This window comes from Trachypithecus francoisi, unplaced genomic scaffold, assembly GCF_009764315.1.
Source record: "Trachypithecus francoisi isolate TF-2019V2 unplaced genomic scaffold, Tfra_2.0 Lachesis_group12, whole genome shotgun sequence".
Lineage (NCBI taxonomy): Eukaryota > Metazoa > Chordata > Mammalia > Primates > Cercopithecidae > Trachypithecus > Trachypithecus francoisi.
Genome location: NW_022681457.1, coordinates 4,020,918 through 4,043,610, shown reverse-complemented (window position 1 = coordinate 4,043,610; position 22,693 = coordinate 4,020,918). Strand labels below are relative to the sequence as shown.

General features: G+C 57.3%; 3 protein-coding genes across 12 annotated transcripts; 2 read left to right on the top strand and 1 right to left on the bottom strand.

Moving 5' to 3' along the window:
* Positions 1 to 24: 24 nt before the first annotated feature.
* On the top strand, positions 25 to 7,924 carry DBP (D-box binding PAR bZIP transcription factor). The gene is made up of 4 exons (XM_033223904.1): positions 25 to 1,048; positions 1,908 to 2,318; positions 4,542 to 4,753; positions 7,435 to 7,924. The coding sequence occupies exons 1-4, from the start codon at positions 910 to 912 to the stop codon at positions 7,648 to 7,650; spliced, it is 978 nt and encodes a 325-aa protein (XP_033079795.1). The 5' UTR covers positions 25 to 909; the 3' UTR covers positions 7,651 to 7,924.
* A 157-nt stretch (positions 7,925 to 8,081) lies between these two features.
* On the bottom strand, positions 8,082 to 18,774 carry SPHK2 (sphingosine kinase 2). 10 transcript variants are annotated; one of them, XM_033223891.1, is made up of 7 exons: positions 18,522 to 18,774; positions 17,532 to 17,678; positions 12,120 to 12,591; positions 10,647 to 10,796; positions 10,419 to 10,513; positions 10,211 to 10,326; positions 8,082 to 9,793 (listed from the first exon to the last, which is right to left on the bottom strand). In XM_033223891.1, exons 2-7 carry the CDS (start codon positions 17,565 to 17,567, stop codon positions 8,701 to 8,703), a joined length of 1,962 nt encoding a protein of 653 aa, XP_033079782.1. In that variant the 5' UTR covers positions 17,568 to 17,678; positions 18,522 to 18,774; the 3' UTR covers positions 8,082 to 8,700. The 10 variants fall into 10 exon arrangements, with proteins under 10 accessions (XP_033079782.1, XP_033079784.1, XP_033079783.1 ...); XM_033223893.1 differs by having other exon boundaries at positions 17,532 to 17,778; positions 18,522 to 18,630; XM_033223892.1 differs by having other exon boundaries at positions 18,376 to 18,554.
* Positions 18,775 to 18,785: 11 nt separating this feature from the next.
* RPL18 (ribosomal protein L18) lies at positions 18,786 to 22,690 on the top strand. Its single transcript, XM_033223905.1, has 7 exons — positions 18,786 to 18,925; positions 20,175 to 20,261; positions 20,638 to 20,745; positions 21,238 to 21,336; positions 21,814 to 21,937; positions 22,070 to 22,139; positions 22,571 to 22,690. Exons 1-7 carry the CDS (start codon positions 18,923 to 18,925, stop codon positions 22,644 to 22,646), a joined length of 567 nt encoding a protein of 188 aa, XP_033079796.1. The 5' UTR covers positions 18,786 to 18,922; the 3' UTR covers positions 22,647 to 22,690.
* Positions 22,691 to 22,693: the final 3 nt, after the last annotated feature.

The window sequence follows — 22,693 nt, the reverse complement described above, 5'->3', positions numbered from 1 at the left end:
GGCTTCCTGCTTCTCGAAACCATCATTGGGACCGCGGCCCCTTTAAGCGGCGCCCCTCTTCCCCCATCACACCCCTTACCACCAGGCAGCACGAGCAGAGCCATGTGCTTCCCCCTCCCGCCTGCCTCATTGGCCCAAACTGGGTCACGGTCCCGCCCCCAGTACCGCCTCCCATTGGGCAAATGTAGGTCAGTGTCCCGCCTCCCACCGAAAGGCAAGGCAACTTCACGCGCTGAGACCCTCACGCGCCCTCCTGGGCCCTGGCGTATCCAGAGGCCCCATTGGCTGTGCGTCTCAAGGGGTCGGAGACGATTGGCCCGTGTTTGCAGCCGGAGGGAGGCACGCGGCTGGGGTGCATGCCCACAGAGGCGGGCGGGGCTGGACGCGCCGGGCGGGGACCCGGAGGAGGGGCGCGCGCTGTGGCGTCGGGTGTTTTGGTTCGGATTTTTTTTTCCGCGAAAGAAGTTTGCTTTGGCCACGCCTCAGGCGGCCGCCTCCTCCTACCCCCTCCTCCGCCCCTCCGCGCACACCTCTCGGTGCAGATTGCAAAGCGCCTTCCGTTGCGAGAGCTGCAGATTTTGCAAGAGCCAGGCTCGCCCACCTTGTAGAAGGGGCTCCTTGGGTCCCCTCTCACCCTCGGTTGCAAAGGGCCGGCCGCTTGATTTGGACACCCCCTCGCCCAGACTGCATGATCTCCCGGGACCCTTTTGAGTTGCACGTTTCTGCACCGAGGACCTCAAATTCCCGTCGCTCCTAGGATTTGCAGCGTTCTGGATACTGGAGGGTTGCAGGCTACACTCGCCCGCCCCTGGGCAGACAGTCGTCCAAACCACTGGAGTGTGCCGGTGACTGGCAGGCCAGCCCTTCGCCTCTCCATGAACCCGTGAGCCTGGGGGCAGGTGCCAGGCGATGGCGCGGCCTGTGAGCGACAGGACCCCGGCCCCTCTGCTGCTGGGCGGCCCGGTCGGGACACCCCCTGGCGGGGGAGCGCTGCTTGGGCTGCGGAGCCTTCTGCAGGGGACCAGCAAGCCCAAAGAGCCGGCCAGCTGTGAGTTCTAACCTCCATCTCACCCAGTTCGGACACCCCACCCCCTTAAGGCCTCAAATGCCGTTGGTGGGGGGGGGGCCCATAGACACCTCCTGTGTGCGGAGAGTCCATCTTCCCAACCTTAATCTACTCAATTACTCAGGTGTTTAGGCCCCTAGATCCCTCAGCGCCCAGGACCCAAAAGCGCCAGCTCTGAAGTCCGTCCACCCTAAGGTCCACAAAGTCCTCCTCCCTCGGTTCACGGGAGTGTAGGCCCCAGCCTCCTCTTCCTTTGGTCCGGGAGTCTGGACCCCTGGGGTCCCAAGGAAGGGGTGTGTCGGGTGCTCACACGGTGGTGACACGGGCTTGGGCGGGGCGTCATGGGGTCACATGGAGTCTAGGGATGAGGAATGTGCCCCAGGAATAGAGCCCCTTCCTGCCCCTTACAGATGGTGGGGGAGGGGGAAGGGGGTACAGCGCGCAGGGGATGGGGTTGGGTAATTACGGTGGAATTACAGAGCTGTCATTTTTTTCTTTCACCTGCCCAACCCTCCACCTACTCTCTCCCTGCCCCCCCATTCCTGAACTTCCGTCCCTCTTTCTCTGGGTCGCTGTCTTTCTGTATCTCAATCCCTTCCCGGCATTCTGTCCCCATCTCTGTGAATCTGTCCACCTGTCTCTGCCACCCCCGTCTCCGTTCTTTCTGGGTCTCTCTCCCACTCTGCGTCTCCGTCCCTTCATTTCCCGTCTCTCCTCTCCGACTCCCCGTCCCCTCTTTCTCTGGATCTCCGCCCTGTGCCTCTCGGACTCGGGGTCTCTTCTCCCATCTCTATCTGCCCCCCCCTCACCCTCATCCCAACCCATCTTTCCTGGCCCGCAGGTCTCCTGAAGGAAAAGGAGCGCAAGGCGGCCCTGCCCGCAGCCACAACCCCTGGGCCAGGCCTGGAGACTGCGGGCCCGGCGGATGCCCCGGCTGGGGCGGTGGTTGGCGGCGGGTCCCCGCGGGGGCGCCCGGGGCCAGTTCCCGCCCCGGGTCTGTTGGCGCCACTGCTGTGGGAGCGCACGCTGCCGTTCGGCGATGTGGAGTACGTGGACCTGGACGCCTTCCTGCTGGAGCACGGGCTCCCGCCCAGCCCGCCGCCCCCCGGTGGCCCGTCGCCGGAGCCGTCGCCCGCGCGGACGCCCGCACCCTCCCCAGGGCCGGGCTCGTGCGGCTCCGCTTCCCCCCGCTCCTCTCCTGGGCACGCCCCCGCCCGGGCTGCCCTCGGGGCCGCCAGCGGCCACCGCGCAGGTGCGGCGAAGGGGGCGGGGCGGGTCCTGACGGGGCGGGGCTTGGACTCAGGGGGCGGGGCTGTGCGACGCTGGGGGCTGGGACCGTGGGACCCGGCTGCGACTCCGAATTTTGTGTCCAGTTGTCGAGCGGTGTTGTGGGAGGGGGCCAGATTCTGTGTCTCTTAATGGGTCAGGAACTTGGTTTTATGGCTCCATAGGGGAGGAGAGACTTGAACCCTAAATTCCAGGAAGCCTGCCCAATGAGATTTTGTGGGTTTTTCTGTGGGACGTGGGGACAAAGGATGTGGATAGTCGTGAAGCCAGAACTGGAAGTCCGGAACACCAGAGTTATTTACTGGGCAGTGGACTGACCCCAGAATCTGGGCCCATAATCGATGGAACTGGGATAGGACTGGAGCCCCTAGGTCCTTTACAGGAGCAAAGGAGGGGCACAGAATTCTGTTTACCCAGGACATAAAAGACTGGCAGCCCAGTTCTTGGGTCCCCCCGTGGGGCGTGCTGCAGCCCTGTGTCCCAGAGTTCTTCAGAAGGGAAGACGTTAGGGATCTTGTTTCTGGATTCTCCAACTGGGGCTAGGGCCAAGCTTCCTATATTCCTAGGAGAGGCCTGGGATCCCAGAATTGTGGGTACCGCAGTGGCGGGGGGGCCTGGGAAGGTCCAGGAGGCCGAGGCTCCCCGGAGAGCAGGGGATTGGGATCTTTGGAGGGTGAGATGTTGGAGCTAAGTGACTAGAAGAGCAAGAGGAAAGATGTTTCCCTTTGGAAACATATTGAGGTCTCCAGGGACGGACTGCAGTTCGGGAATTCCTGGGCACACCTGCCCCAGGTCCGACCTCCGGGCGGAACCAGGGCCCTACCCTTCCCAGCCGCACATTCCTGCGCCACGTGAGTCTCCCCTCCCTCCTCCGCGCTTCGCGCAGGCGCCTTCACGCGCGAGGGGGCGGGGCCGGGGAACGTGAGGGCGCCGATGGCAGGGGGGCCTGGAAGGGAGGGAGGAGGAGGGAAGCAGGCGTCAGCACGTGACTCGGCCCTGAACCTGTGTCCTTAGCTGGCCCCGGCTGGCTGGTGCTTAAAGGTACAGACGCCTCCTTTCGAACCAATCTTCTGGAATCTTAGAGCAGCTTCTCCTCTCCTCTTCCCTTACTCTTCCCAGCGAGTAGCTCTTAGACTGTAACTTGAGAGCTTTTCAGTGCAGTAGATCATTTTTCTCTGGACGATCTGGGGTCTAAGCTTAAGTCGTGGATTCGGTAAGTAGAATTCAGGCTACACTGTGCATCTGAAGTCCTGAGGTTTTAGAAGCAATAGCTCCATCGCTTCTCGGCCTTTTGGCTAAGATTAACTGTAGAAGCAATAGCCCTGAGTCATGTGTTACCTAGGGCAAGTCAGTTATGACTGGGACTCAGTTTCCTTGTTTGTAAAGATGGATATGGCTCGCCTGGCGCGGTGGCTCAAGCCTGTAATCCCAACACTTTGGGAGGCCGAGACGGGCGGATCACGGGGTCAGGAGATCGAGACCATCCTGGCTAACACGGTGAAACCCCGTCTCTACTAAAAAATACAAAAAACTAGCCGGGCGAGGTGGCGGGCGCCTGCAGTCCCAGCTACTCGGGAGGCTGAGGCAGGAGAATGGCGTAAACCCGAGAGGCGGAGCTGGCAGTGAGCTGAGATCCGGCCACTGCACTCCAGCCTGGGCAACAGAGCGAGACTCCGTCTCAAAAAAAAAAATAGATATGGCTCCATGATCTCTAAGCATCTTTATGGCTTGGGGGAACCTTCATTTTTCTTGTTATTTTGGAGACGGAGTCTTGCTCTGTTGTCCAGGCTGGAGTGCGGTGGTGTGATCTCGGCTCACTGCAACCTCCACCTCCCGGGTTGGAGTAATTCTCCAGCCTCAGCCTCCCTAGTAGCTGGGCTTACAGGCACCCGCCACTGCACCTGGCCAATTTTCATACTTTTAGTGAAGATGAGGCTTTGCCATGTTAGCCATACTGGTCTCAAACTCCTGACCTCAGGTGATTCGCCGCCTTGGCTTCCCAAAGTGCTGGGGTTATCAGCGTCTGAGGGAACCTTCATATTTTATATTAGGGAGATTAGTCTCTGGCCAAATTTATGCTAGATTCCAGAAGGGCTTTCCATGTGGCTATGATACCAGAGCAAGAGGTAGCTTCTGGAAACCCCCTCCCTAAAATGCACACTTAGCTGACACGTGCTGTTTCCCCAAGGCCTGACCTCTCGGGACACACCCAGCCCTGTGGACCCAGACACCGTGGAGGTGCTGATGACCTTTGAACCCGACCCAGCTGATCTTGCCCTATCAAGCATTCCTGGCCATGAGACCTTTGACCCCCGAAGACATCGTTTCTCAGAGGAGGAACTTAAGCCCCAGCCAATCATGAAGAAGGCGAGGAAAATCCAGGTGCCAGAGGAGCAGAAGGTGAGCAGAGCTGGATGTGGGACATAGGCTTGACTGGAGACATGCCCCATAGCCAGGGAGGGGCCTTTTCTCACATTCAGGCCTGGGCTTCTCACTGGGATTAGTGCTCAGCTTCTCCTGGCCTGCAGCCACTGATTAGTTCTCCTTGGCCACGGGGCACAAGGGGGCAGGGGCCTGAGGTTTATGAAGATAGTGTCAGCTGGGCGAGGGGTCTCACTCGTGTAATCCCAGCACTTTGGGGGCTGAGGCAAGAGGATCGCTTGAGCTCAGGAGTTCAAGACCAGCCTGGGCAACATGGTGAAACCCCATTTCTACAAGCTACTCGGGAGGCAGAGGTGGGAGGATTGCTTGTACCTGGGAGGTTGAGGCTGCAGTGAGCCAAGATTGCACCACTGCACTCCAGCCTGGGCAACAGAGCGAGACCTTGTCTTAAAACAAAAGACAGTGTCACTGTGGGGTGCTGACTCTGCCAGCTCTGCTACTTCTACTTGTAGAGACTTGGAGCTTCTCCTATTACTTGGATCCAGAACCCTCAGTGGGTCAGGTCTCAGGCTCCACCAGGCACAATTGCGAAGGACAGTCTTCCTTGGCAATGGGATATCAGCGTGTGGCCTGTCTCTCCTTACTCAGCAGGCCTTTGATCTCTGATGTGGGACTTCCTTTGGAGTGATTGCCTTTGGCTAGGATGCAGATTGGGCCAGCCCCTTTAGGACTTGTTTCCTGGGCCTGGGCTTCTCACTGGTGGGAGGCTTCAGGCTTCTGTTAACAGCCAGGGCCACTTTCTGACTTGGGATGATTTGAGCAGTGATTACATCTTTGCATCTTTTTTTTTTTTTTTTTGCCATTACTAGAGTCGACCCTAGCAAGAGTTGCTTGGGCTTCTGTTACAAGACTTTGTCATTCCAGGCCAGGCGCGATGGCTCACGCCTTGTAATCCCAGCACTTTGGGAGGCTAAGGTGGGCGGATCACTTGAGGTCAGGAATTTGAGACCAGCCTGGCCAACATGGTGAAATCTCGCCTCTACTAAAAGTACAAACATTTTCCGGGTGCAGTGTCTCACGCCTGTAATCCCAGCACTTTGGGAGGCTGAGACGGGTGGATCACGAGATCAGGAGACCATCCTGGCCAATATGGTGAAACCCCGTCTCTACTAAAACTACAAAAATTAGCTGGGCATGGTGGCATGTGTCTGTAGTCCCAGCTACTTGGAAGGCTGATGTAGGAGAATCGCTTGAACCTGGGAGACGGAGGTTGCAGTGAGCCGAGATTGTGCCACTGCACTCCAGCCTGGTGATAGAGCAAGAAGACTCCATCTCAAAAACAAAAGCAAACAGGCCGGGCGTGGTGGCTCATGCCTGTAATCCCAGCACTTTGGGAGGCTGAGGCGGGCAAATCACCAGGTCAGGAGATCGAGACCATCCTGGCTAACATGGTGAAACCCCGTCTCTACTAAAAATAAAAAAAAGTAGCCAGGCATGGTGGCGGACACTTGTAGTCCCAGCTACTTGGGAGGCTGAGGCAGGAGAATGGTGGAGGCGGAGCTTGCCGTGAACTGAGATTGTGCCATTGCATTCCGGCCTGGGCAACAAAGTGAGACACCATCTCAAAAAAAAAAAAAAGAAAAGAAAAAAAAAAATTAGCCAGACATGGTAGCAGGAACCCATAATCCCAGCTACTCAGGAGGCTGAGGCAGGAGAATCGTTTGAACCTGGGAGGTGGAGGTTGCAGTGAGCCGAGATCATGCCACTGCACTCCAGTCTGAGTGACAGAGCAAGACTCCATCTCAAAAAACAAGACTTTGCCATACTTGAAGCAGCTAGGACCGGTCTATAAGTCAAATCTACACCACTTGTTTCTCCTGCTAGAGGGCCCTGTTGCTTGGGACTGGATTTACCCTCACAAGCAGGAACCGGGCTTTAATTAAATGGTGGAGTGGAGAGCATCTCTCTGAGCCCAGTGGTCCTTAGTTACTAAGGAGGAGTCCTCCTTAGGAACCAAATTCCAGGATGGGAGGACTTCAGGTATAATCCTCTGGGGAGGTCTCAGGATAGTCCCCTTTCCTAAGGGACAGCTCTTCTCTCACTCAGGTCCTGCTGGGGAGGAGGCTATTCTCTGGCCTCAGTTCAAGGCCAGCAGGTCAGAAACTGGCCATAGCCATTGAAACCACTTAGACCTCACTTTTGTTTGCCAAGGATGGATGAGGTTGCCTTGGCAACCAGGTCAGAAGGCCCCAGCTCTGGGAGGATTTTATGGGACACCAAACCCCATCACCAGGGCACCAAGCTTTCCTTAGCAACCAGGATCTGGAAAGGCGATGTGCAGGGCAGTGCTTTTCAATGGGAGAAGCCCTCAGGCCATGAAGGCCTTGTTGCTAGGGAACAAGCATCCTTAGCAAGCAGGAGCTAACTGCAGGCCCTTTATCATGTGGGGAGGGCTGGGGCCTGCTTTGCAGAGTGGAGACTTAAAGTGAGTTACTTAAGGGTGGGGGTCTATCTTGTGCGTTTACTGTTGCTAGGGGCCCAATCTCCTTAGCAACCAGGGCCCTAGAAAGGCAGACCCTTGGGTACCTATCCCAGCAGAGACCTGGTATGGTTTAGGCCCCGCTGCTGTGGCTCCCTTCCTCTCTCGCTGGGACCTGGGTCCCTCTGGACCTCAGTGCCCTCCCCCTCTCCTCCCCCAGGACGAGAAATATTGGAGCCGGCGGTACAAGAACAACGAGGCAGCCAAGCGGTCCCGGGACGCCCGGCGGCTCAAGGAGAACCAGATATCGGTGCGGGCGGCCTTCCTGGAGAAGGAGAACGCCCTGCTGCGGCAGGAAGTGGTGGCTGTGCGCCAGGAGCTGTCCCACTACCGCGCCGTGCTGTCTCGATACCAGGCCCAACACGGGGCCCTGTGAGGCTGCCCCACACCCCCACCTGGCGGAACTCTCCTCCGCCTTGCTGAGACTTAACGCCCTGTTCCCTCCCTGCCCTGTGGCCCAAGGGCCGGCCAGCTGGGTGCCCCAGGGACGTGATAATGCAGATAAATACATTTATATTTTTAAGAAAAAGCGAACCTCCCCCCTCCCTTGCGGGGGCGGGGAGGGTCCTCTGTGTGTCCCCGGCACGTCAGGGACCCCATCCTCCCACCGCCTCCGTTAACACGATCCTGAATAAATCTTGAGAACCCCAGAGCCAGCTGTTGTGGAAGAGGAGGGCAGCTCCCTGGCATACTGGCTACAGCCCGTGGGCAGCTCCGGGCTGCCGTCCATAGATTGCAGGCGCTGCTGGAAGAGCTGGAGTCTTGAGTCCTCCCGCGGGCTGTCGGATGGAGGAAGGGCAGAAGGTCTGAGAGGAAGGAAGCGACTGCCTTTATTGCATAGACCTTTTCAATTGCTTTTTAGATTGGGGACGGAGGACGCGCATGAGACGAACAGGGGATATGAATTTCCCCACCCCCACCCGCGGGGGGAGGAACATTAGTGCAAATCCTAGCGCCGGCCCCGGGGAACTTGCCCCTCCTGGGCTGATTGGCCAGCTAAATGGAGGCACCGGAGTGGATGGGGCGAGGCTGCGGGCCCTGACCGGCCGAATCACTGAGGCCTACCCCAGCCAGTACATTCCAGGTCCTGTCATTGGGCGATGCGTAAAACAGGCTCCGCCCTCTGCCATCCTGGCCGAGTAGGAGCAGGTGGCTAGCTTCAGGACTAAGCCCTGCCCCTTAAGGGCGACCCGAGATCAAACGCCAGGCTCCGCTCTCATTGATCAGGCACTACCCTCGTGACGACGCCCACCCTCCAGCATCACGTCTGGTCCCATGAAGGCGGGCGCAATCCTGAGACGGGGCCAGGGCCCTTGCCCTTGTGGGCTGCCACCGCAACTCTAGCAGCCCGGCCACACCCCTAACTCAGGCTCCGCCCCATTGGAATGTAGGCCCCGCCCCCGGCGGGTTCCAAGCTTGTTTAGTTTCAGGGCTCCCGCCCTGGGCAGCCAGGAGGGCCGGTGAGCAGTGTACCGAGGCCAGGGTGCATCTGTGCCTGTAGCGGCCCATACTCCACCTGCTCCCCGTCCACCGTGAGCACGCCGCGCGGCGTGAGCGGCTCTAGGCGGAAGGCACGGGCCGCGGCGTAGCCCAGCTGCGGACAGCCCAGGCTGAATTGGCTACCACGCTCCATGGCCAGGAAAAGGCGTAGCAGCGCAGCCCGCGAGATGCCGCTACGCACCCAGCACAGGTGCACCAGGCCGTCGTCGAAGCGCGCATGCGGAGCTGCCACCAGGTCAGCGCCTAGGTGGCTGGGCGATATGGCCAACATGAGCACAAAGTCCCCCTCCAGCGTCACCCAGTCTGGGGGCAGTGGGGTGCCCAGTGGAGGCAGCAGGTGGTCGGGCAGGCCGCAGGTGGAGGCCGCTACCCGGGCATCAGGGGTGGGCGGTGGGAGCCCAGAAGATGGGGGAATTACGGGGGCCCCCTCGGCGACAGGTGAGTGTAGACCTGCCTTGGGAGAGCCAGGAGGTGAAGACAGCAGTGGGTCCGGGGACAGCGGAGCATCCCCAGCCCCACCCCAGTCCCCAGCCAGCTCTGGGCCCCCACCGTTGAGGGACAGGATGGGCAGGGGTTCTGGTGAGCCAGGGGAGGCCAGGGCAGGTTGGGGCAGGGGCAGGGGCAGGTCAGACACAGAACGATGCAGGGGTGAGTGGGCCATGGGCGGGGCTGGGTCTGGGGTTAGGGTCAGCTCCGACTTGGCACGGGGCAGGCTATGGGCAGGGGTGGGCGAGGCGGGTTCCACAGTGGCGGGGAGGTAGGAGAGGCGTCCGCGGTAGGTGTGCAGTGTGGCGAGGCCCAGCACTGTGCCCAGTGTGAAGCGGGCACTGCCCAAGGCCCTGAAGCGCTCACTCTGGATATCCACATCTGACACGAAGCCCCAGGCCACAGACAGGAAGGAGAAACAGCGGGAGCCCGAGGCCAGCGTCACGGAGAGCAGGTCCAGGGGGTGGCCACCACCCCGGCAGAGCAACAGTGAGCAGTTGAGCAGCAGTTCGAGGCCCAGGGCTGGCTCAAATCTTCACAGCCAGAGATGGACAGACACACAGAAGGAGCAAATAGGGGTAGGGGAAAGAGACAGGCAGGGAAGCAAGTGGCAATGAGGCCAGGAAGGCCATGGCCCAGGCCCACCACAGCTGTGGGGCCACCTGTAGGCAATTCCTTACGGGGCCAGGTTCCCGGTCATCTCTTTCATTTGTTCCCTACAATTCACTGAGTGCCTCCCATGCCAGGCGGAGTTCTGGGCACTAGGGATACCGCTGGGAGCCAGGCAGTCACAAATGTCCAGGAGCTGGAGGTGAGGCAGTAGGGATACAGCTGGGAACCAGGCAGGCTGATTTACTTGACTGACTGTGGGTTTGGCTGAGTGAGAAATATAGGGGTCCCTATCACCCCCGGAGGGCCTCATCCCTCCCTTGGTGGTATTCTCAACCTACCCCCCGCGCTGGTTCACTGCTCCGGCCAGCGCATTGCCCGAGCCACAGGGGAGGACGCCCACAGGCATCTTCACAGCTTCCTCCCAGTCAGGGCGATCTAGGAGTCCGTTCAGCACCTGGAGGGTGGGAGACCAGAAGCCTGGGTCCTGGTGGCAGCCTCTGCAGTGCCCCAGGGCCCAGGGTTAGGGGCAGGGTGCTCCTGCTCTACCTCATGGAGCAGCCCGTCTCCTGAGACCGTGACGATGCCATCCCACTCACTCAGGCTCAGCCCCTGGACCAGCTCCCGAGCGTGGTTCTGTCGTTCTGAAGTGGGATACCGGGCCGTTAGGCAGGCTGTCCCAGCCCAGCCCCATAGCCCCAGGAGTCCCACCCACCACTTTGCTCCCTTAGGACTCAGTTGTCCCAGCCCCCAGCTCCCATTCTCACTGGCCCTTACCTGTCTGGATGAGGTTGAAGGATAGCCCAGCTTCAGAGATCATGGGAAGCACGTAGTTCTTACACCACTGCCAGGCCAGGCCCCGCCCCCCAAAGGGATTGACCAACAGGAGCAACCTGGGCGGCCGAGGTAGCAGGTCAGGAGTGATCTCTGTGGAGACAGGTTAGGGTCTGCAGAGGCCAGCAACCCAGGCCCCCCACCTTGGAAACAGTCACTTCAAACAGCCCCCTACAGAATTGGTGGAGGGCTGGCACCTGGAACCTGCTGGCTCTTATCTGGCCAGGCCTAGGTATGCAGCCCTGCCCCACCACCCAGGTGCTGAGACAAAGGCAGAGCTTAGGTGTGAAACCAAATGCCCTTTGTCCCCACTTGAGGGAGGAGGGCACAAGAGCTCTAGTTCGGAGCTGTGGTTCCCACTTTCCTCACCCTAAACACCTATCACCCAGGATCAGTTTACTTCCAGCCCTTAGGGGCCCCAGGCAGGATTAGATGCCACCTCTGAACTCCAGGGAAGCCCTAGGAGACCTCTGTTGGCACCCATCACTCTGGGTGGTGCCTGGTCCTGTCTCAGGCTGCTGCTCTCACCAGCCTGGGTGACTCATCTGTGGTCAAGACCCATGCAAAGGGGAAGAGGGCAGGAGACAGAAACATAAATCTAGCAAGAGAACAGCAGATGTAAATCACTTCTCTGTCTGCCTTTTTGTTCTATTTTTTGTGACAGACTTTCGCTCATGTCGCCCAGGCTGGAATGCAATGGTGTGATCTCAGTTCACTGTAACCTCTGCCTCCCAGATTCAAGTGATTCTCCTGCCTCAGCCTCCCAAATAGCTGAAATTACAGGTATCCGTCACCACGCTCGGCTAATTTTTGTATTTTTAGTAGAGACGCGGTTTCGCCATGTTGGCCAGGCTGGTCTCAAACTCCCGACCTCAGGTGATCCACCTGCCTCGGCCTCCCAAAGTGCTGGGATTATAGACGTGAGCCACTGCACCCGACCTCTGCCTGTGCCTTTTTTTTTTCTTTTGAGAGAGAGTTTTGCTCTTGTTGCCCAGGCTGGAGTGCAATGGCGCGATCTCGGCTCACTGCAACCTCCGCCTCCTGAGTTCAAGCAATTCTCCTGCCTCACCCTCCTGGAGCTGGGATTACGGGTGCGTGGCATCACACCCAGCTAATTTTTTGTATTTTTAGTAGAAACGGGGTTTCACCATGTTAGCCAGGCTGGTCTTAAACTCCTGGCCTCAGGTGATCCACCCGCCTCAACCTCCCAAAGTGCTGGGATTACAGGCATGAGCCACCGCGCCCGGCCCTCTGTCTTTTTGTTCCTTCTGTAGCCCATCCCCGTGTATCACTTCTAATGGATCCAGAGAGATACATCACCCAGACACAGAAAAATAAAGACACAGCTGCCTATGGAGGAAACTCTGCAGAGACACCAAGGTGGCCCCAGGACACAGCAGCTGCCCAGCGCCTCACCCCCATCCCCAGGCAGCGGCAGTCCTCGGAGCAGACAGGTGAGGGCGGTAGCCCAGCGCTGGGCCTCGGCACGGTTCTCTTCGTAGGTGGCAGCCCCATCTGTCCGGAAGGTGCGGGTGGTTCTGCGCCGGCTCCCGCGCCGGCCCCGAGGGTAGGTGTAGATGCAGAAGTAGGCCGCTGAGTCTGAGGGGCTACGGCTTCGCAGGGTGCAGCAGCCTGAGACCTCGGCCAACGGGACCAGGCCACCCCGGGGCCTGGCTTCGGGTTTGGGGCGCAGCCGCTGTATGTGCAGGGCCTGCGACGTGAGGGTGAGGGCAAAGCGTGGGCCTCGGGCTGGGTAGGAGCCAAACTCGCCATGGAGGAGCGGGGTGCTGGCAGCCAGTGGCGGTGGGGGTGGGGCCATGGTCTTAGCCCTGACCAGGGTGCTCCTAGGCCCGTGGCCCCAGCTCCCGGTCAGCTCCTGTTCTGGCCTCTGGAAAGGGAGGAGAGAAGGAGTAAGAGTTCAGGACCCCATGGCAGGGGCAGGGGCTGTGGACAGGAGGAGACAATGAGGGGCAGTGGCAGGTGAGACAGGAGCACCAGAGACAGACAGGCTCTGACAGGTGTGGGCAGACCTTGAGGATGCAGGACAAAGGCCAGCTGGGCAGGAAGGCCAGCATCCTGGAGGGGGCCGGAGACCCGGGCATGCAAACATTCAATCATTTATTCTCCAGTATGTATTCAGTACACTCTATGTGCCAGTCACGGTGCTAGGCCTAGCAAACACAGCAGGAAACAAAACAGCCCCAAATCCTTGCCTTCAGAGGAACAGATAAACAAGAGAAAGGATTAAAATATACAGGGGGTTGGGTGATGATAACGGGCTTTGGGGGAAAAGAAGGCACAGGAAAGGGAATGGATAGTGGGATTAGAATATGCAGAAACAGACATGCAAAGACTGAAAGGCACACCCCCTCCATCCCCTGCCACCACATGGTGCAGAGGGTAACAGCAGCAAAACAATCACAGATGCAATAGAGATACGGTCTGAGAGCCAGAGAAACACTGAGAGGAGACAAACACCTCAATGAGGTGAAAGCCAGGCTGATGAAAGATACTTAAGAGAGTAAGACTTTCTCACCCCAACGAGAAAGGCAAGACAGAGTAAAAGGGAGAGCAAATAGGAGGGGTAGGAGGCAGGCATGGGGACAGCTGGAGAGAAGGGATATGACAGAGGGACTGCGGGGTCTGAGAGGAGCCACATGCAAGTACCTGCAAGGGGCAGGGGCCAAGAGCTGGTCCCTGAGCACTGACCTGGGTATCTGGCCGCCTGCTCTCCAGGGAGCGGGTGGGAGCAGGACTGAGATCCCTTCCCCACAGGCCCTCTCCCTGCCCTCTGCCCGGATTCTGCCTCCTCCTCTTTTCGCTCACCTTTGTTCCCCACTGCCCCGCCCAGCCACCTGCCAGTTCTGCCCCTCACACTCCCCAGGCCCAGAGCACCAGGACACCCGCTCCCCGCCCCGCCTGTGGACTCACCCTTAGGAACTACATCTGCTCCCCTACCCCCAGCGGCTCCCTCGGTCCAGGATGTCTGCCTCACCCCTAAACCTGCCCTGGCCCCATTATGGGAACCTCAAATCAGGCTCAAGCATAGAGCCCTAGATGTTCTCCAGTCTTGGGCCTGGGTCCCTGAGACCTGGACCTGGGTCTCCATCCATTGGTCCCTAATCCATAGGCCTGCGTGTCTGGCCCTGGTCCTCTGAGCCGCCATCCGCACCCTATTTCCAGAACTCAGTCCCAGGCCTGGGTTCAGTCCTGGCCCACGTTTTTCATTTCCATCCGCACCCTATTTCCAGAACTCAGTCCCAGGCCTGGGTTCAGTCCTGGCCCACGTTTTTCATTTCCATCTCCCACCCCGGTGCCCCAGTCCCAGGCCTGCGTCCTCTTGGTCCCTCAGTCCCCTAGACTCCGATCCCTGCCCCGACCCCCGCACCCTCCTCACACGCCGGGTCCTCCTCCAGGCGGCCCCGCAAGTCAGCACCAACAGCCCCCATCAGACCTAGGGGTGGGGGGAGGGTGTGCATCCGCTCAGCCAATGGCTGTGCAGCCGGCCTGGGCCGCACCAATACGAGGGCGCGGGGGGTGGAGCCAGTCAGCTCGCGAGCTTGGCGCAGGGACCGGTCGCGGGAGAGGCCGAGAACTGGGCGGGGCCTCGCGCTTCGGGAGACTGGCCGCCATCGTAGGTAGGGCAGACGAGCAGCGGTGCCGACGTCGCGGCCTCATAGCGCCGTTGTCGCCATCTTTGTTAAGGGAAAGTGGGCCTGTCCCATCCATTGAATTCACAAAAGAAAGGGGCGTGAGGGAGGAGGTCTTTAGCGGCAAAGACAGAGACTCTAACACGCGTAACAAAGGCCCAGAGATCCAGACACAGAGCAAGGCAGAGACCCAGAGAGGCTGGATGAGGCAATAAGAGAGCTGGGAGGAGAGAGTGGGGAAAGTGAAGGATACGTTTCTTTTCGAACAGTTACAGAGTCAGAGAGACCCAGAGAAAAGCAGAGATATAAACAAGAGACCAAAACAGTGGGATTGAGAATGTGCAAGGTAAGGATACAAGAAAACCCTGAAAATGACAGACACGGAGACAGATGGAGACAGACACTTCTGGAATGGAAGCCGGGAAGGAGAGGCTCATTAATTCAGACTTATTTACCTCAGGCTCAAACCAGAATGGAAGCGCCATGAGATAAACATCTGCCCAGTGAATGACCCAGTCACATGGCAAGACAGAGACATAGAGAGATGGGGACAGTATCTCTAGGTCAAAGGTGAGGGAGGGAGAGAATATTGGAAGCTCAGGGGCTGGAAGGAACTGGGACAGAAAGTTAAGATGTTGCCAGACTCACCGAGGCAAAGACATGGCGAAAGTGAAAGAAAGGCAAGTATATATCAAGAGACCTAGAAACAGAATTGCATAGAGAGAAAGAGATATGCATTAGGAGACAAGGACAGAGCTGGCTAGAAAGTGTAATCCCAGCACTTTGGGAGGCTGAGGCGGGTGGATTGCGAGGTCAGGAGTCCAACATGGTGAAACCCCCGTCTCTTTTTGTTTTTGTTTTTGTTTTTGAGATGTAGTCTGGCTCTGTCACCAGGTTGGAGTGCAGTGGCGCAATCTCAGCTCACTGCAACCTCCGCCTCCGTGGTTCAAGCGATTCTTCTGCCTCAGCCTCCTGAGTAGCTGTGACTACAGGCACATGCCACCACTTCCGGCTAATTTTTTATATTTTTAGTAGAGATGGGGTTTCACCGTGTTAGCCAGGATGGTCTCGATCTCCTGACCTCGTGATCTGCCCGCCTCGGCCTCCCAAAGTGCTGGGATTACAGGCGTGAGCCACCTCACTGGGCCAAAACCCCCGTCTTTACTAAAAATACAAAAATTAGCCAGGTGTGGTGGCATGCACCTGTAATCCCAGCTACTCAGGAGGCTGAGGCAGGAGAATCGCTTGAACCCAAGAGGTGGAGGTTACAGTGAGCCGAGATCATTCTACTGCACTGCACCCTGGGTGACAGAGCAAGACTCCGTCTCAAAAAAAAGATAAATATAGGAAGAAGTTTGCTTATTGCCAAATCATGTACCTAGCATCTAACCCACAACAGCAATGGCACCAGATAGTATGTGCCAAGGAATGACACAGAGAGAAAGGGGGACAGAAACCCAGTAAGACTGAGACAGGGGGCACAGCAACTGAGCTTGGGGCCCTGGGAGAAGGAAAGGCAGAGACACTGAGCAAAGAGGCTGAGATTCAAGCACAGAGCCTAAGTCACACAGATGAGAGGACAGGGAGGAGGAAAAGGCGAAAGGACCCTCCAGCCCACACAGACTTGCTGTGTCACTGCTGGGAAGCCCCTGAATTCTTGGCCTCAGCTGTCCTGTCTGGGACGTGGGAAGAAAGCTATTCACACTGAAACAGGAATTAAAAGAAATTAAAGAACGTGTAAGCAAAAACTCAGTTGTATGTAAAAAACCCAGCTCCCCCTGAGAAAGAGAAACAGGTAGAGTCCTTTAAAAATTAACTGCCTGTTTTTCTGTTTGTGGCTAGTGAGCCTTATCTCTCTCTTTCCCAGGCATTGTGAAGACCCTGTTTCTCTAGCTGTGCAGCTGCAAGATCACTAGACAGGATAAACTCAAGTCGTAAAACATGTTTTTCCTTGAAATGCAAGAAATAATGTAATGTATGACTCAATTGAATAACTCTTTGTTTCTCTCTTCTCTAACATGCTTCCCCGTGCACAGATCTCCCCCAGCCCCACAAAATGCTTAAAAGCTAACTTGACTCTTTGTTCGGGGCTCAGTCTTGTTTGGATGTTAATCTGACTGGGCTGGTGCACCTAAATAATAAATAATAAGTATCCTCCTCAACCCCTCGGTCTCTCTGATTCCTGAATTATCCCACTGCAACACCTGCCTGGAGAGAAGGTCTGAGATCACTTATAGAAGGGCTTCCGGGCTGGGCGCAGTGGCTCATGCCTGTAAGCTCAACACTTTGAGAGACTGAGGTGGGAGGATCCCTTGAGCCCAGGAGTTCAAGACCAGCCTAGGCAACAGAGACCCAGTCTCTAGAAAAAATAAAAAAATTGGCCGGGTGCAGTGACTCATGCCTGTAATCCCAGCACTTTGGGAGGCCGAGGCGGGTGTATCCCCTGAGGTCAGGAGTTTGAGACCAGCCTGACCAACATGGAGAAACCTCGTCTCTAGGAAAAATACAAAAGTAGCTGGGCGTGGTGGCGCATGCGTGTAATCCCAGTTACTTGGGAGGTTGAGGCAGGAGAAGTGCTTGAACCCAGGAGGCGGAGGTTGCAGTGAGCCGAGATCGTGCCATTGCACTCCAGCCTGGGCAACAAGAGCGAAACTCCGCCTCAAAATAAAATAAAATAAAACAAAAATTAAAAACTTAGCCAGGCATGGCAGAGGCTACTTGGGAAGCTGAGGTGGGAAGGTCACTTTAGCCCAGGAGGTGGCACCTGCAGTAGGCTGTGGTTGCGCCACTGCACTCCAGCCTGGGCAACAGTGACACCCTGTTTTTTCTCACTCTGCCGCCCAGGCTGGAGTGCAGCACGATCTTGGTTTACTATGACCTCTGCCTCCTGGGTTCAAACGATTCTCCTGCCTCAGCCTCCCGAGTAGCTGGGATTACAGGCGCGCACCACCGTGCCCGGCTAACTTTTGTATTTTTAGTAGACCATGTTGGCCAGGCTGAGCTCGAACTCCTGGCCTCAGGTGATCTGCAGGCCTCAGCCTCCCAGAGTGCTGGGATTACAAGCGTGAGCTACCACGCCCGGCCTCCAATCTTTTTTAAAAAAAGAAGAAGAAGAAGAAAAGCTTTGGATTTTGTCTTTCCACAGTATGAGGATCTTGGCTTTTAGATGGTCCCTTACCTGGTCCTGCTCCTCTGCTTCAAGGAGTCCATTCATCTGCTGGTCCTCTGCTCTGTTACATCAATGGGACCCTGGGCCTGGGTCTTAAGCCATAGCAGGCTGGTAGGAGCAAGGAATCAGGTCTCACTTCAGCTCCGACCTTCAGCTCTGTGGAGGAGATGTGAGTGAGGAGCAGCATTGAGGCATTGAGAGTCGACTGCAGGAGGCCCTTCCAGGCTCAATGTGCCTGAGAACCAGAGACAGGGGCCTCCCTGGGCAGGCGGGGGGGGGGGGGGGGGGGGGGGGGGAAGAGTAGGTAAGTCATTTTAATCACTGCCCCAGCCAGTCCATCTGGTTGCACACAGTATGTATGCTATAATAGGAGTGAAGGCTAACTTTTATTGAGCACTTATTATGTGCAAAACACTGACCTCAGCAGTTTTATTAACTTTCATAATCCTGGAAAACCTCCTGTGTGCCAGGCCTGTTGTCATCCCCTTTTTGTCCATAAGGAGAGTAAGGCCCAGAGAAGTTAAGTGATTTTCCCAAGATCACAGAGAGGTTAAATGACTTGCCCAAGGTCACCCCATTAGTAACTAGCAGAGCCAGGATTTGAATTTGGTTACAGCCTTGCAAGGCCCCATCTCACCATCTTTCTTTGCCTCTACTTCCCCCTGGGTCTCCTTCCTGTGCTTTGGGCCTCCATTCCCCCCACCCCCAAGCCACGGGGTCTCTCCCTCTTTCTAGGTCTCTTTCTACGTCAGCAAAGGGTCATCTAGGGGCCGGGGAAGAAGGAGAAGAACTCAAAGGATGGGAATACAGGATGCTATAGATTGAGGTGCAGCAAGATCATCTCGGGTTAGACCTTAAGTAGGACTTCCCAAGCAGCGGCTGCGCCTACGAAGTGTAGCGCGAGATAAGGGAGAAGTGAACTTGATAAGGAAACGCCCGAAGCGTGGGGTCAGAGGTTTCCAGATGCCCCGACTAGCCCTGCCAGCCCCGCCTCCTCACCTCCAACACTCGGCCCGCCGGGTCCTCCGGGAGCCACTGAGAGGCCGTCGGTGTCGGGCCAGAGCGTCACAGCGCGACGCGTCGTGCTAGCGCCACACATCTCGCTCCTAGATCCCTTTCTTCCGGAAAACTATCGAGAACACGGCCTGGGTAGGGCCAGAGAGGCCCCCGACGTGCTGGCCCTTCCCTCTTGGACGTTGCGCTTGTTCCTCTGCTCTATGCTCTCTGAGGTTGTCGCCCGACTAGTCAGTCGTCCAACTCACCACAGAGAAGTCCGGATCGTGGTAGAGCGCCGCGTCGCAGTCATGTGACGTCACGGCGGCGCCACTATCTGGGGGCTTTCCCCGCCCACCCCGGCACTGTTCTCTCTTTTCGGACCTGGCAGAGCAGGAGGCGCCATCATGGTGAGCGCGCTTTGAGGCGTTCGGGGCTGGGCAATCCGCTGCCATCCGCTGTGGTCGCGGCCTAGGGGCACGCTGGAGGGCGGCAGGGGGTCTGCGGCTGCCCGGAGGGGGCAACTCCCGATACTGGGGGCGTACTTTGGGGACGGGGAGAGCAGGAATGGGTCAGAGTCATAGCCTACCGCCCCCATTGAGTAGATGACCAAGTTGAGGTACTCAGAGGCAGATATGACTGGGTTTACAAAGCTAGGAAGTGGCGGAGCCAGGATTCTGACCCAAGTGGCTGGCTGGCCCCGCAGCCACTCTTAGTTACTTGGCTTTGTTGCCTCTATCCGGACTTGTCACTTTCTAGTATGAAAAGTCGGGTGGGAGGATCGCTTTGGGGACCAGGGAGGCCTCTGAGTCTCAGGTCTCAGGCCCCTTCCCACCTTGTGATGGTTTTTGAGCCTTTGCCACAGTGTGGCTGTTCGTTTAGTACACAATAATCCCATCTGACAAGTTTGCGAATTTGGGAATAAATAATTCACAGGAAATTCTCACCACGGGGTCTTGCACACAGTGCTGAATAAGTGGAACTGTTAAAACTTAAATAGTTCTTAATGATTGCGAACAAAGTCTGAAAAAACTTCTGTTACTCAGAAAGGCAGCAGGGAGGTAAGAGCCTGGGGAGGTGGCTCACGCCTGTTATCCTAGCTCTTTGGGAGGCCGAGGCTGGAGGATTCCTTGCCCACGAGATCAAGACCAGCCTGGCTAGTATAGTGAGACCCTGTTTCCACTTCAAAAACAACTTTTTAAAAAGACAGTACTTGGTAAGGGTTGTTGGATTGACTGATTGTAGGAGAGGTGGTTCTAGTAGTAATGCTCGGTTCTGAATAAGGATTCGTTTCCATCATTACTGCCATTGGTTTGATATTTTTGGTTATCCTCCAGGTATGGGAGCCAGTTTTGAGAACTTAACATTGTTGCAAAATACAAGTTGTAAAGAATTAACCTTTTTATATAAATTAACATGACTGCTGTGTTACGCTGTTTCTGTTTCTGGGTTCTGTGTGCCATGGGCTGAAGGCTTTGTAAGTAGCCCCTTTTTACAGAGGGGTCGGTGGCAGCCCAGAGGTCTCCTTGTGGTGGGCCTGGGATTTGAGCTGATGTGTTCAGAGCTGGACTTGGGACCCAGCTCTCAGTTTCAGAAATAAGTAATAATTGGCCATGGTTGGGGGTAATTGGGTCCATGGTTGCCTCTTCACCCCCGCAGGGAGTTGACATTCGCCACAACAAGGACCGAAAGGTTCGGCGCAAGGAGCCCAAGAGCCAGGATATCTACCTGAGGCTGTTGGTCAAGGTGAGGCTGGGCCCTGAGAGGTCTTTGGGGAGGGTCACCCCAGGTCTGTGACTTGCAGATCCTCCATTCTAGTGCTGGCACCAGGCTCCTCCCTGGGGCCTGCAGGGCAGGCTTGCGTCTCTGGTTCTGTCCCAGGGCCTCCTGCATTTGTGTTTTCAGCCTCTAGGCTGTGTACAGCTTGGCTTGGGAGTGGAGCTGGGATTTTCTAGGTCCTTGGCCAGGAAGGACCTAGGCCAGCTTTCTCCCTCTAGGTTGGTGGGTTGGGGGAAAGGGATAAAGATTCTTCTAGTCCAAATCGTCATGTGTTTGCCCCTTCACTGGAAGGCTGCGGGGGAGCTGGCTGTCCCAGCTTCTCACTCTCTTCCCGTCCCTCCAGTTGTATAGGTTTCTGGCCAGAAGAACCAATTCCACATTCAACCAGGTTGTGCTGAAGAGGTTGTTTATGAGTCGCACCAACCGGCCACCTCTGTCCCTTTCCCGGATGGTGAGTGGCTGGTCCAGAGAGCATGGTGGACCTGGGAGCCACTGGGTCTTGTCTGTCTGGAAAGGAGGGGGGACTTGGAGCTTTGGGAGCAACTGGGGCATCATGGGTTTGTCTCAGCCAGCCACGAGTGGAGAGCTTGGACTGTTGGTCGGAACTGAGTGTTCATGGGCAGTGGGCGAGGCTCCTGGGCCTCCTCTCCTCATTGTGAGGTGGAGGTGTCCTGGTGGCTTCAGGAGATGCCCCCGAGGCCCCAAGTCATAACTGAGTTTTATGTCAAAGGCCCTGCTGAGGGAGGCCCTGTTGAGCCGTTTGCATCGTTTTTATGTAGAGCTTTCCCCAGCGGGACCTGAGGGAGGTCTGTGGGGTTTAAGGGGTGTGGTGTGAGTGGGGGGTCCCGTTAGAGGGCACGGCTGCCCTGGTCTGGGGATGCCTGGGGCGGGGCTGGATGTAAACACCAAAAGGACTTACGATGTGCATCCTCCCCACCCCGAGATCCGGAAGATGAAGCTTCCTGGCCGGGAAAACAAAACGGCCGTGGTTGTGGGGACCATAACGGACGACGTGCGGGTTCAGGAGGTGCCCAAACTAAAGGTGAGTGGAGGGGGCGGGCACACCCATCAGACCCTTGCTTCCTCAGTCTTGCCCCTTCTGCTGAGGCAAGCATCCTGCCTGTCCGAGTGGCTTTGAGGGTTGGAGTGGGTCGTCTGGCGTCGTTAATGGTGGGGTCCCCTGGGCAGGGTTCTTCTGGGGCAAGTTGTAAACTGTTAGTGCTGGCCCCTAGAGCCAGACAGCCTGGGCTCAAGTCTAGACTCGTTTGTCACCACTGAACGGGTCTTCTTTTGGCCCAGCTTCCTTGTTATTACTTCTAGCGTAACACTAGGGATGCGGTGTTAAAAGTTCCTAGAGATAAAGTGTTGAGAACAGCTGCTCTCAGCCCGGGGTGCTCCAGGTAATAAATGATGGTGTTGGTTACCAGAGCTCTGCTGCGCAAAGGCAGTGGAGGGTGAGTCCCTGCAGCCGCTAGGTGACCACATGGGTCTGACCCGCCAGCCTTGTTCTCTCCACCAGGTATGTGCACTGCGCGTAACCAGCCGGGCCCGCAGCCGCATCCTCAGGGCAGGAGGCAAGATCCTCACTTTCGACCAGCTGGCCCTGGACTCCCCCAAGGGCTGTGGCACTGTCCTGCTCTCCGGTGAGTGACGCGTAGTCGACAGGGTTGGAGTGAGCTGTGTGGCTACTGGCAGCCTTCACACTCCTGGGTCTGGGAGGCCAAGAGCTGGGCGCCAGATCCCTGTCTCAGCTGGTTCTCCTTCCCCTTCCCTAGGTCCTCGCAAGGGCCGAGAGGTGTACCGGCATTTCGGCAAGGCCCCAGGAACCCCGCACAGCCACACCAAGTGAGTATCAGGCCCCCAGCTCTGCCCTCTACCCAGACTCAGCCTGCAGAGCCAGGCCTGGCCACACTTGGGCTGCTTCTCCTGTCTCTCGTATCAGCCAGCCCCAGGCCTTCTGCAACTCTCAGCTGCCTCATCTTGCCTGCTTTTCCCTTCAACACTTTGCTTGGAGCTGTGTTTTCCAGGGCCTGAGCAGGCATCTCCTGGGGAGCATGCGGTTCGCCGGCCTCTGCTGCCCAGGCTGGGGCCCTGCAGGTGGTGGGACAGGTGCTTCCGTAGCCCCTCCTGGCTCCTTGGCTTCCCACTCTGCCAGGCTTTTCTAGCAGCCACTGACTCTCCTGGGGCTGAATGTGACAGGCGTGTGGGATTCCTGTGCCACTCCATGATGGCTTCCTCTAAGAGGGCCCCCTTCTCATTCACTTCTCTCCCCACAGACCCTACGTCCGCTCCAAGGGCCGGAAGTTCGAGCGTGCCAGAGGCCGACGGGCCAGCCGAGGCTACAAAAACTAACCTTGGATCCCACTCTCTTATTAAAAAGATTTTGAATGCTGACAGTC